The 12,913-nt window shown below is 41.0% G+C and overlaps 1 protein-coding gene across 4 annotated transcripts in view; it reads right to left on the reverse strand.

Annotated features, from left to right (window-relative positions):
- Positions 1-87: 87 nt before the first annotated feature.
- ABCB10 (ATP binding cassette subfamily B member 10) overlaps positions 88-12,913 on the reverse strand; it is a 44,096-nt gene continuing 31,270 nt past the window's right edge. For all 4 annotated transcript variants that reach the window (XM_055234634.2, XM_055234635.2, XM_063613993.1 and 1 more), the window contains exons 9-13: positions 11,272-11,351; positions 9,981-10,161; positions 5,344-5,387; positions 2,653-2,687; positions 88-2,218 (exon numbers count right to left, since the gene is read on the reverse strand). In XM_055234634.2, coding sequence (XP_055090609.1) covers positions 1,987-2,218; positions 2,653-2,687; positions 5,344-5,387; positions 9,981-10,161; positions 11,272-11,351 — 572 coding nt within the window. In that variant the 3' untranslated portion in view covers positions 88-1,986. The remainder of the gene's footprint in view (positions 2,219-2,652; positions 2,688-5,343; positions 5,388-9,980; positions 10,162-11,271; positions 11,352-12,913) is intronic.

Below are 12,913 nucleotides of genomic sequence, written 5' to 3' on the forward strand. Positions count from 1 at the left end.
AAATAATGTAGTGAGAAGTTTTATAAGAAATGACAGACTGTGTCTTTGGTTCCTGGGTCATAAAAAAAAAAAAGTGACAGACACAGATTAAAGTTCACTATAAATTTTAATCTATGATATAAAATATTACCTAAAGATAAAATTGAACATCGTGTATCAGAAAATAAAACATAACAATGAAATGCAATTTTGTAAATAATTCTATGGCACAAGGATTATTTTCCTCAGATTCAACCTTGTAATTGTGTTTTGTTTGCTTTCTGAAAACCACACTTTATAAAGAACACAAGTAGAGCTTGTTAAAAATGATTGTCACAGATGTACTGTTTACTAATTCAAAGAACACCACATTCATTCATATCAATTTTATTCATTAATTATGAAGAATAAAATATAATATTCTATGCTTTTCATGAAATAGTGGTTTCTTCTTCCAGTCTAATCAGGCAACTAATAAATGCTTAATTCATGGGAAAACTTCCATTTGATTTACATTGACTTAATTACTTCTTAGGGTCTAGCCTCATCAATGGAGAAAAAGCACTTTTTCTTGAGGCAACAGCAAATTAACAGCACTGATACAAAATATGGCAAATTTAATGGTTGTAGCATTGCTTTAGGAATTTTGAGACTATATATAAAACTATAACCATAAATAATATTGATATCTTCTTTTCGGGAGAGTGATACATTCTGAAGGTTTCTTGTTATTCTGCTGAATAGCAAGGACTTCCAAACTTAAATGTCTTAAGGCTGAAAATTAGTTATATTCCTCAAATTTTAGCCTGATTAATGAAATTCCAAAAGTATTATAAAATAAGATTCAATTTGTCTTGAAATTATAAATTTGTAACAGATATTTTTCAAAATACATGCCTTCAAACAACTTAAATACAAAAATCATTCATTCTTTTTTTTTTTTTTTTTTTGAGACGGAGTCTTGCTCTGTCGCCCAGGCTGGAGTGCAGTGGCGCAATCTCGGCTCACTGCAAGCTCCGCCTCCCGGGTTCACGCCATTCTCCTGCCTCAGCCTCTCCGAGTAGCTGGGACTACAGGCGCCCGCCACCACGCCCGGCTAATTTTTTGTATTTTTTTAGTGGAGACGGGGTTTCACTGTGGTCTCGATCTCCTGACCTCGTGATCCGCCCGCCTCGGCCTCCCAAAGTGCTGGGATTACAAGCGTGAGCCACCGCGCCCGGCCAATCATTCATTCTTAATAATACCTAGCAGTTCATGCCTTGCTTCACAAAAGTACTCATACAAACACGTGAATTTAAAAAACACGTTTTCCTGTTCAAAAAATAAAGCTTCTGCCCTTTTAAAAACTTGTCAGGCTTTCATGTGCCAAAATGTTGAAAACTGCACATATTCAAACATAGTTCCCACAGGAACACATATTCCTCAGCTCTCACACCTTTGAAGACACAGGAGACGGGCAATATAAATGTTCGCTTCTTTCCAGCTGATGTTAAATAGTTAGGTTTGCTTCATGAGATTATTGGAATAAAGGGTTAAATTTTCAATTTCCATTATTCTATCTGTAAAATTAGACTTAAAAGTAGGTAGAATACTACCAGAAGAATTACACAGTGATTGGTAAACTGGCCTAAAATAATCAGGCTTTTTATCTATAATTGCCTTTTTAAAGTTGTCATTTGACAATAGCTTCAATCTTTAACAGCAGGCAAAAGAAAATGAGGTGCCATGCTATATTAATTAAAATATTCCACAATAAAAGAAAATACAAAACCTGAAAATAACTTCAGTGCTATAGACATTTAAAAAGTTACAATTATTAAAACTCTGAATAAAAAGATCTTGAGAACAGGTACATTTCAAAACAATCTTTTACACACTTTGGAAAAATATAGGTATTTTTCAAATAACTTGATATATGGTTTACGTATTTCATAGTCTCTGAGTTTTTTTTTTTCTGCAACACTGTTTTGCATTAAAGTCTCATATTGTTTACCAGTAATTGCTTCCTTATGCTGAAATAAAACTTTGTTTGTTCATTAGTTTTCTGTATATCCCATTTGGTTTTGACAGCAGCTCTTCATGTTTTCCATATTCAGTAATTTTTCCTTGGTCAAGAACAGCAACCATATTAGCATTCTTAATGGTGGACAGACGATGGGCAATAACTAACACCGTTCTTCCATCCAACAGTCGATCTAGAGCTTCTTGAACAAGGTACTCATTTTCGGCATCCAGCGCACTGACACGGGAGCACACACACAAGAAAGCAAAGACGTCATTGACACCCATGTGCTTCCTGATACACACACAGCAGCCCTTCCTGAGCAATGAATTTTTACTATGATCAAAATTTCAACAGTTTGGGACGTTCTGATCTCCATAAAACTATACTGTGATGTAAGGAGAAAAGCATTCTGCACAGTTACGGCTTACAGAGTGATTAGGATTGATGGCAACCATGTCTGAAGTGGACCTAGAACTCTCAACTAGGACTCAGTCTGCCCACTGCTTTTCAACTGTCATAATTAATTCAGCTTCCCTCACTTTAAAGTACATGGGGGGAAAAAAGCATTTTCAGTTGTATCACTTTGAGGTACTGAATTAAAAGTGTTTTGATGAAGGAAGAATTTGGTTTAATACACATAATCGCATATATTATTAAGATATCCTCACCTGGTTGCTTCATCTAGGAGAAGAATTTTGGGATTCTGAAGAAGGAAAAAAAAGGAAAAGATAAAATAATTTTATTGGAAAAACACAAACTCTCAGCAATAAAAAAGGAATAAAATTCTTACACATGCTACAATGTGGATGAGCCTTGGAAACTTATGCTAAGTGAAAGAAGCCAGACACAAAGAATCACATACTGCATGAGTTCACTTATATGAAATGTCCACAACAGGCACTTCTACAGATTGGTGGATACCTGGGGCTGGGTTCAATGCAGGAAATAAGGAAGGGGAGCTTCATGGCTGCTAAAGAGTAGAGGGTCCCTGGGGGGGTGATGAAAATGTTCTAAAATTGTGATGATGGATGCACAACACTGAATACACTAAAAACCAATGAATTATATTTTTAAATGGGCAAATTATGTAGTATGTGAATTATATCTCAAAGCTGTTACAAAAAACCCCACAAATTACTAAGTGTCTGGGATAAGTACCTAAATGAAAGAATTAGAGACTATTTTAAATGATCATCAGAGTAATCACTAGACCAGGTATCGTTTATAGCACAGTTTTATCCTGCTGGTCAGTGAGATGGGAATCTAAAATGAGTAAGGTGGCTGGGCGTGGTGGCTCACAACTGTAATCCCAGCAATTTGGGAGGCCCAGGCAGGTGGATCACCTGAGGTCAGGAGTTTGGGACTAGCCTGGCCAACATGGCAAAACCCCGTCTCTACTAAAAATACAAAAAAATTAGCTGGCCTGGTGGTGCGTGCCTGTAATCCCAGCTACTCTGGATGCTGAGGCAGAAGAATCGCTTGAACTCGGGAAGTGGAAGTTGCAGTGAGCCAAGCTCACACCACTGCACTCCAGCCTGGGCGACAGAGTGAGACTCCATCTCAGAAAATAAATAAATAAAATAAAGTAAATAAATAAATAAATAAATAAATAAAATGAGTAAGGCTGAGTATGGTGGCTCACACCTGTAATCACAACACTCTGGCAGGCTGAGAGGGGAGGACTGCTTGAGCCCAGGAGTTCAAGACCAGCCTGGGTAAAATAGCAAGACCCCATCTCTACCAAAAAAATTTTTTTTTAAATTAGCTGGGTTTGGTATGGCATGCACCTATAGTCCTAGCTCCCTGGGAGGCTGAGACAGGTAGATTACTGAAGCCCAGGAGGTCAAGGCTACAGTGAGCCATGATCACACCACTGCACTCCAGCCTGGGTGACAGAATGAGACCCCGTCACAAATTTAAAAATAAAATTAAAATAAAATTAAAAAGATATAGTCTATAACTTTCAAGGTCCTGCTTATAGTTAATTTAGAAATAATAAACTAACTTTGGGGGGCCAAGGTAGGTGGATCACTTGAGGTCAGGAGTTCAAGACCAGCCTGGCCAACATGGTGAAACCCCACCTCTACTAAAAATACAAAAATCAGCCGGGTGTGGTGGCGTGCGTCTGTGATCCTAGCTACTTGGGAGGCTGAGGCATGAATATCACTTGCAACCTGGGAGGCGGAGGTTGCAATGAGCTGAGATCGGACCACTACACTCCAGCCTGGATGATAGAGCGAGACTCTGTCTCAAAAAAAAAGAAAAAAAGAAAAAAGAAAAGCTAACACGTAAGACCAAAAAAAAAAAGACTAATCTGATGTAGATAAAACATTACAAGTCTAGCTTTGCAAATGAAAACACACACCCTCACAAAAAGGTAGCTACTATTCTTCATATATTATTCACAATAGCCCCAAACTGGAAATGACCCAAGCGTTCATCGGCTGATGAACAGATCAACAAATAGGGATCCATCCATACTACTCAACAGTAGAAGGGAATAAAGTACTGATACAAGCTACAAATTGGAGAAATCTCAAAAACACTCCACCTGTACTAAGTGAAAGAAGCTAGATGCCAAAAACCATGTATTGTCTGATTCCATTTATCTGAAATGTCTGGAAAAGCAAGTCTAGACAGACAGAAAGTAGATTCATGGCATCCTGGGGCTGGAAACAGGGAAAGACTGCAAGTGGGCACGAGAGATCTTTTTAGGGTGACAGAAATGTTCTGAAACTGGACTTTGTGTGCAACCAACTCTGCAAATTTACTAAAAGTCACTGGAAAGTACATTTAAAATAAATGAATTTTATATATGTAAATTCTGCTTCAGTAAAGCTGCTTTTTTTTTTAATCACCTATACGCCTGAGAAGAACAGTTGTATAACAAAGGGAAGGCTATTGCTTCCTTAAAAAGAGAATGCCTGCCTTTCAGCTAAAATGGCTCTTCCCTTTCCTTCTAGGAATCTTGTCTAAGTACTCCAAGTCTGTACTATTCACTTTAGCAGCTGATTACAGATTGTACAAATACGCATACTTATGCTGTTTTGTATTTTGCATTAACAATCACTGTTTCACTGGCTAGACTGTATGCTTCTTGATGCAGGGTCCATGTGTTAAATTCTTCTACCTCCAACAACCTTAGCACAGTACTGGGCTCATGATACCTAAGAAATACTTGTTAAATTTGGACAATATACTACACTAACTTACCTTTCACCAGAACTGTCACCCTCCCCCTCCAAGAAAAAAAAAAAACAAGAAAAGGAAGAAGACAAATAGTAAATTACAAATTATTACAAGGTCCCTAATAAAAATAATCCCTAATTTAAAAAACATCCAAGTCACTTCAGGCTTACCTTTAGCAGAGCACGGGCAATCGCAATCCGCTGTTTCTGCCCACCTGACAAAGACAATATTTAAAAAAAGAAAGCCTCAACAAAAAATCTTAGTAATAGGCTTTTATGATAAACCATATAACAATTTGAAGGTAAGCTTCTTCTAGTTAGTCACAGCTGACACAGATAGACCAGAAACCTATTTTAAAATATAGGTTTAAAATGTATCAATCCCAAAATTAATAATTATTATCATAGCCAAAATGTATTGAGGACTTCCTATATACCAAGTATTTTCTTTTCTTTCTATTTTTGAGACAGGGTCTCGCTCTGTCACCCATGCTGGAGTGCAGTGGCGTGATCATGGCTCACTGCAGGCTCAATCTCCTGGGCTCAAGTGATCCTCCCACCTCAGCCTCTCAAGTAGCTGAGACTACAGGTGTGCACCAACACATCTGGCTAATTTTTGGTAAAGACGGGGTTTTGCCATGTTGCCCAGGCTGGTCTCAAGCTCCTGGGCTCAAGCAATCCACCCACCTCAGCCTCCCAAAGTGCTGGGATTATAGGCAGGAGCCACAGTGCCCAGCCAATACCAGGCATTTTCTATATGCACTGCATGTATTATCTCATTTAATGTTTTTATTTTAAATAATTTCAAACAAGGTCTTGCTCTGTCACCCAACTGGAGTGCAATGGCATGAACATGGCTCATTGCAGCTTCAACCTCCTGGACTCAAGTGATCCTCCTGCCTCAGCCTCCTGAGTAGCTGGGACCACAGGCCCATACCACCAAACCTGGCTAATTTGTAAAATTTTTTGTAGAGACGGTCTTGCTCTGTTGCCCAGGCTGGTGTCAAACTCCTGGACTCAAGAGATCCTCCTGCCTTGGTCTCCCAAAGTGCTGAGATTGTGAGCCACTGTGTGAGCCACTGTGCCTGGCTAATCTTTTTAAAAATCCTATGAGATAGACCCTATAATTATTCCCATTTTACAGATGATAAACTGAGATACAAAGTAACATGTCCAAGCTCTCACAGTTGGTAAGTAGCAGAACGGAGATCTGATCCTACACAGTGCAAGGGGTATGCTCTTAAAAGCATGTAAAGATCTATGCTGTTCATCACTACACATACTTCCTCCCTAGCAGAATATCCAATGTAGAAAGGAAACCAGAAACTCAAGATATTTGCAGGTTTCCAAAAAACACTTGAAATGTCTGGGAGCAAAAGACATCAATGGTGCTGAGACTGATAATTCTAATATTCCCACATTATAGAAATTCTTCTTCTTTTTTTATTTTTTTTTGAAACGAGTCTTGCTCTGTCTTCCAGGTGGACTGCAGCAGTGCAATCATGGCTCACTGCATCCTCTTGCTCCTGGGCTCAAGTGATTCTCCTGCCTCAGCCTCCCCAGTACCTGGGACTATAGGCAATGCCACCATGCCTGACTAACATAGCACTTATTCTTTATGATGTTTTTTTCCCCTCCTCTAGAGGAAAAAATAGTAATATGTGTATGACACTGAAAGTTATAGTAAGCCACTCTAATCCTGTCTTTTTAAGCTCAAATTCTACTAAAAGTGAGGGAACAAACTGGAAGTAGGTGTGGGAGAAGGTGGGATGGAGTGGAGTCAGCAGGATCTGTGTTGATTCCCTCCCTATCTTTGTCTCACCCCATCCTCCCTCCTTTCCTCCAAGGATGCTACTCCTAAGTCATACTTGGAAAGTCTCAGAGTGCTCACTCCTCCCAACTTACATTGTTTATAAAACCCAATTCCATTTTTGGGGATAAAAAACATTCCTTTTTGGTTGATTTTATTGGCTGAACATGCTTATCAACAGTAGTTGCTGGACATCATTTTATTTCGTATAAGAGAGGTTCATCCTCTATATCTGAGGTGTGTGGTGCTGCTGAATGCTGCTCTCAAACAGGAAACCAGCGCACACAAGGAGGGCAGTGAGGAAAACCCTCTCCTGAGCCTCTGATTGGTGAGGGTGTCTGAGTGCCCTGAGGTAGGTCCTTAGAGCAGCCTGCTGATGGCTTAGGTCCCCTCTGAGTCATTTGTGGTGCCAATCAGTACACTGGGAATCTATTACTAGGTGCTCTCTCTTCCTCCCAGAAAGCAAGAGCAGACTGGAACCTCTGGTTACTTCACTGAGAAACAGAACTGGAGGATCCTACCAGAGGGAAGGACATGCAGAATCTGTTTCAAGGGAGTTGATGTGCTCTTGGGAGAAGCCTCACACTTCAATGTTCAATAATTTCACCACGAAGGGCCAGGCGCAGTGGCTCACGCTTGTAATCCCAGCACTTTGGGAGGCCGAGGCGGGTGGATCACGAGGTCAGGAGATCGAGACCAGGTGAAACCCCGTCTCTACTAAAAATACAAAAAATTAGCCGGGCGTGGTGGCGGGCGCCTGTAGTCCCAGCTACTCGGAGAGGCTGAGGCAGGAGAATGGCGTGAACCCGGGAGGCGGAGCTTGCAGTGAGCCGAGATTGCACCACTGAACTCCAGCCCGGGCGACAGAGCGAGAATCCATCTCAAAAATAATAATAATAATAATAATAATTTCACCACGAGCAGTTTACACTGGTTTTCTGCCCCATTTCTCAGATACGTTTCAGAGATGGAGTAGCAGTTCACTTTCACACAGCAGTCAGGAATTCTACTCCTGGAACATCTCAGATCTATCAAAGATGCCTTTTCATTTACTACTTATATATATATTTTTTAATCATATACAATAAGCTTAAAACCCTTTTGTTTTATATTTTCTGTGGTCTAACTTCAAATGAAAAGTTTAGCATTGGAAAAGACTATTATTTTAGTCTAATCTGCCAGCCTTCACTGTGACAAAGAGGCACCAACCCTCTGCTCAAACAGAGACAAGTTTTTTTTGTTTTTTTTTTTTAAAGACAGAGTCTCACTCATTCTGTCACTAAGGGTGGAGTGCAGTGGTGCGATCTCAGCTCACTGCAACCTCTGCCTCGCTGGGCTCAAGCAGTACTCCTACCTCAGCCTCCCGAGTAGCTGGGACCATAGTTGCTCACCACCATACCTGGCTATTGTTTTGTATTTTTGGTAGAGAGGGGGTCTCGCCATGTTGCCCAGGCTGGTCTTGAACTACTGAGCTCAAGCAATCAGCCTGTCTTGGCCTCCCAGGGTGCTAGGACTACAGGCGTGAGCCACCATGCCCGGCCAGGAACTTGTTATCTTGCAAGCAAACATTTCAATACTTGTATTAAAAAAAGTGTTTAGCTGAAAATTTATTTCTCTTTAAGTTCTACTCATTGGTTCATTTCTGCACTTTAAAGAAATACAAAGTGAGTCTTCTCTCTCCTCAAAATACAGCAACCATAATGTGATCCAGAATTATAGGTGTGGTCTGACATCACAGGGAATCGCTCACTTTACCTCACAGCCGTGAGTCCATTCAGCAAATTATGGCCCACAGGCCAGACCTGAACCATGGCTTGTTTATGCACGGCCCTCAAGCTAAGATGTGTTTTACATTTTTAGAGTTGCTTAAAAACACACACACACAAAGAAGGATGTGTGACGGCAATCATATGTGACCCATAAAACCCACAATTTTTTTTTTTTGAGATAGAGTCTCGCTCTGTCTCCCACGCTGGAGTGCAATGGCACAATCTTGGCTCACTGCAACCTCTGCCTTCTGGGTTCAAGCAATTCTCATGCCTCAGCCTCCCGAGTAGTTGGGATTAGAGGCACCCACCACCACGCCTGGCTAACTTTTTGTATTTTTAGTAGAGACGGGGTTTCACCACGTTCACCAGGCTAGTCTTGAACCCTTGATCTCAAGTGATCCACTCGCCTCGGCCTCCCAAAGTGCTGGGATTACAGGTGTGAGCCACCGTGCCTGGCCAAAACCCACAATATTTACTCTCTGGCTCTTTAAAGAAAAGTTTGTCAAACCCTGGTCTAGTATGTAGGGAGTAAATAATTCTTTCAATTTCAGCTTTGTTCCTGATGCACATTCCCTGACTCCCTGGGCAAATCATCCTGCCACTTCTTATTTAATATTTGAGGGTCTCAGGTTGCAAAATACAGTTTGTTTTTTTGTTTTTTGTTTTTTTTTTCAGATGAAAAAAAGCTTGGTGTGGCTGAGTACTACTCAGAATTTTTGGAACACATATGGGGTAGAAAGTGAAAAAAAACACTGGGGAGTTTTCCACATATAAGAGAGCAAGTGGTAAGGCTAATTTCAAAAACTCTAAAGATGAAAACCTAATTAGAAAATAATACTGCAATATAGAAACATGTGGGCCGGGCACGGTGGCTCACACCTGTAATCCCAGCACTTTGCGAGGTTGAGGTGGGCGGATCACGAGGTCAGGAGATTGAGACCATCCTGGCTAACATGGTGAAACCCTGTCTCCACTGACAATACAAAAAATTAGCTGGACTTGGTGGTGGGCGCCTGTAGTCCCAGCTACTTGAAAGGCTGAGGCAGAAGAATGGTATGACCTGGGAGGCAGAGCTTGCAAAGAGCCGAGATCATGCCACTGCACTCCAGCCTGGGCGACAGAGTGAGATTCTGTCGCAAAAAAACAAACAAACAAACAAAAAAAACAAGAAACATGTGAAAAGTTCTTTGGCTATAGAGACTTTGCTACAAAGCAGTAAAGAAATGCACCTGAGAGGAGAACACCCTTTTCTCCAACCACAGTGTTGAACCCTTGGGGGAAATTCTGGATGAAGGCCACTGCATTGGCCACTTCAGCCACTCTCTGGATTTCCTCAGTGGTCACAGAGGAAGGGTCATCAGCACCATAAGCAATGTTCTCAGCAATAGAGCAAGAAAACAAAATGGGTTCCTACAAATTGGAAATAAAACATATCACGAATTTCAAACAGACTTCCAACATGTCTAATAAATTCAGACCTAGCAGTCGTTTTTAAAATTTATGTTTTGCCATAAACAGGATTTTATCATGTGTAGTTCTCACCATGCTGCAGGCAATGAGACCTCACAGCAGGTGCCCACAAGGCGCCTGGCACATGGTAGGAACTTCGTAAATGTCAGTCCCCTGCCTTAGGAATCAGGAGGCACCGGGAGACCCCGAGTCCATCTGCATTTTCCAGCTGCCTGCCTTCTCCTCAGGACAAAGCGGGGAATCCATCTCCATCCATTACCTTTTGAAATACACACAGACCAGATGGGAACAAACAATTCTGACAGAACCCTATGGAGCAGTCCTAAAAAATAAGCACACTTCCAGGCTCTTTTCTCCATCCCTAATAATATACACCACTGATGTCCCTGCACTCCTGAGCACCCATCACTGTCCACCTGCCCTCACCCAAGTGGAGTGGGGAAGAGGATGAGCTAATCACAAAGAGAGGTTCAGAAATGGGGGGAGGCTCAGGTTTGTATGCTGTGTGCACAGCCTGGTAATAAAAATTAAAACAGCTGCAGCAACATTTCCCTGCCCCAAAGAGTCTTGTGAAAATGGCCTTATCAAAGTGACCACATTACATTAACACTCTGCTTTGAAATCTGCAACTTCTTTGCAAGGAGGACTCTGGCTCTTGCCATAGTCTTTGCTCACTTCTCCCTGAAGCCCATTATGCAGAATAGTAGACTGTGGCTGGTGATGAAAATGGGAAGTGGGGAAGAATCAGTAAAAGCTAAAAAAGAGTCAATAAAATCTTCTATCATTTCCTCCCCATCCTCTAGACTATCTAGTAATGGTAGTCTCCAGCTTTCAATAAAAAGTCAATGCTTCACCCTTGCTCAAACATTTAGGGTTTTCAGGAAACAGCGCTACTTGCAAACCTAAACAACCTGCCATGTGGGATGAGCTTAATACATCCCAAGGACTTCCATTCCTTCTCTCTTGAGAAGTTCGAGACAAAAAAAAAAAGCAAAAGACAAAAGTAATTTTAAAAGAAAGTGAAACAGAAATGGAAGCGTCTCTTCTTACCTGACTCACTGTCCCAATCTTGGATCTCAGCCACACTGGGTTTAGCTGACGGATGTCATGGCCATCAAGGCTAATAGTTCCTTGTTGAGAGGAAAGGAAAGAGTCACCGAGTGTGATGAGGCTGATGACCAACACAGAAAGGATCTGGTGGGAAAATTCCAGACTCATTTTTTAAAGATCAAAATGTACTGAAAATCTCCAGATGGACTCTAAAACTAACATATTTCATGAAATTTCAGAGCTAAAAGGGACTTTCTGGATTGTCCAAGTTATTGTCTCCCGATAATAGCTGGATGACTATCTCACTGAGTCCCTCTGTCCAGCTTGCCTTCCTGTACCCTGGAGGTTGTAGGGAGTTTTCCCTAGTGACTTAGGATTCCACTGATAAGATGCACTTGTGCAAAGCTTTAATTCAGAAGGGAGGGGCAAGCCATGAGGCATCCACTTGCTGGCACAAATACTGGCAGAGATGGCACAGCTCTGAAGCTGGCATTCATGATGGCAACTCCTAAATTTGTAGCTTCCTGACCACGCCAGTGTCAGCAGCTACCTTGAAGGCCTGGTTCTGGGGTGGAGTTCTGGGAACTGTCCTGGAAGTACAATCTAGAATCTATTTTTTCATTCCTGCCAGTGATTTTTGAGCTCTTTTATTACTCCTTAAAATATCCCTTTCTGTATAAGCTTAGTTGGTGAGGAATCCGTTGTGTGCAACTAAGAATCTGGTCGATACCATGGCAGAGCTTTTAAATAATCAGGCGCTATCTCTATGACTTTCGCTAACAGAATTCTTCACATTGAGGGTGCTCAACAATACTTGGTGATCATGACAACAGTGACAGCATAAGAAATGCCATTTCTTCTCAGTTAATGCTGTGGAATTATAGAAGCCAGCTGGAAACGTTCACAAACTGGCAAAAACTTGAGGTCTTTGATGAAAAAGCACAGAGCTCTCTATAGACTACACATGGCAGACATTTAACTGCAGTTCGCTTTGTCCTGGATTTATTCATTGTGATGAAGAAACCAGAGACTCAGTATTTTTACTTGAATTACAGCAACCTAAATAGGATTGTTTTTTGTCTTTTTTTTTTTTTTTTCCTTTTTGTGGAGAACAAGGTCTCACTATATTGCCCAAGCAGGTCTCAAACTCCTGGGCTCAAGCTGTCCTCCCACTTCTGCCTCCTTAAGAGCTGAGATTACAGGCATGAACTACTGTGCCCGGCTAACTAGGATTTTTTTAAACTCCAAATTTTATAGCAAGTCAATGGTGAATCAAGAAAGTGATTCCAGAGGCAAACACTGTAGTAAGCCCCATTTTAACACAGGTGGTGATTCTGTGGGTCAAGATTTGCAAGTCACATATTTATCTGACATGTAAACATGTCCTTTCCTCTCAAGTCACATTTATCTGACATGTAAAACAATGAGATTTTACATTGTTTTAACCAAAAAGCATAAGCACAAAGACACAAAACATTCATTTTTTAAATTAAATAATTTTTTTTTTTTTAAATAAATAGAGACAGGGTCTCACTATGTTACCCGGGCTGGTCTTCAACTTGTGGCCTCAAGTGATCCTCCCACCTCAACCTCCCAAATTGGAATTACAGGTGTGGGGCTCCACATCTGGCCAAAATATTCT

This window comes from Symphalangus syndactylus, chromosome 19 (assembly GCF_028878055.3).
Source record: "Symphalangus syndactylus isolate Jambi chromosome 19, NHGRI_mSymSyn1-v2.1_pri, whole genome shotgun sequence".
NCBI lineage: Eukaryota > Metazoa > Chordata > Mammalia > Primates > Hylobatidae > Symphalangus > Symphalangus syndactylus.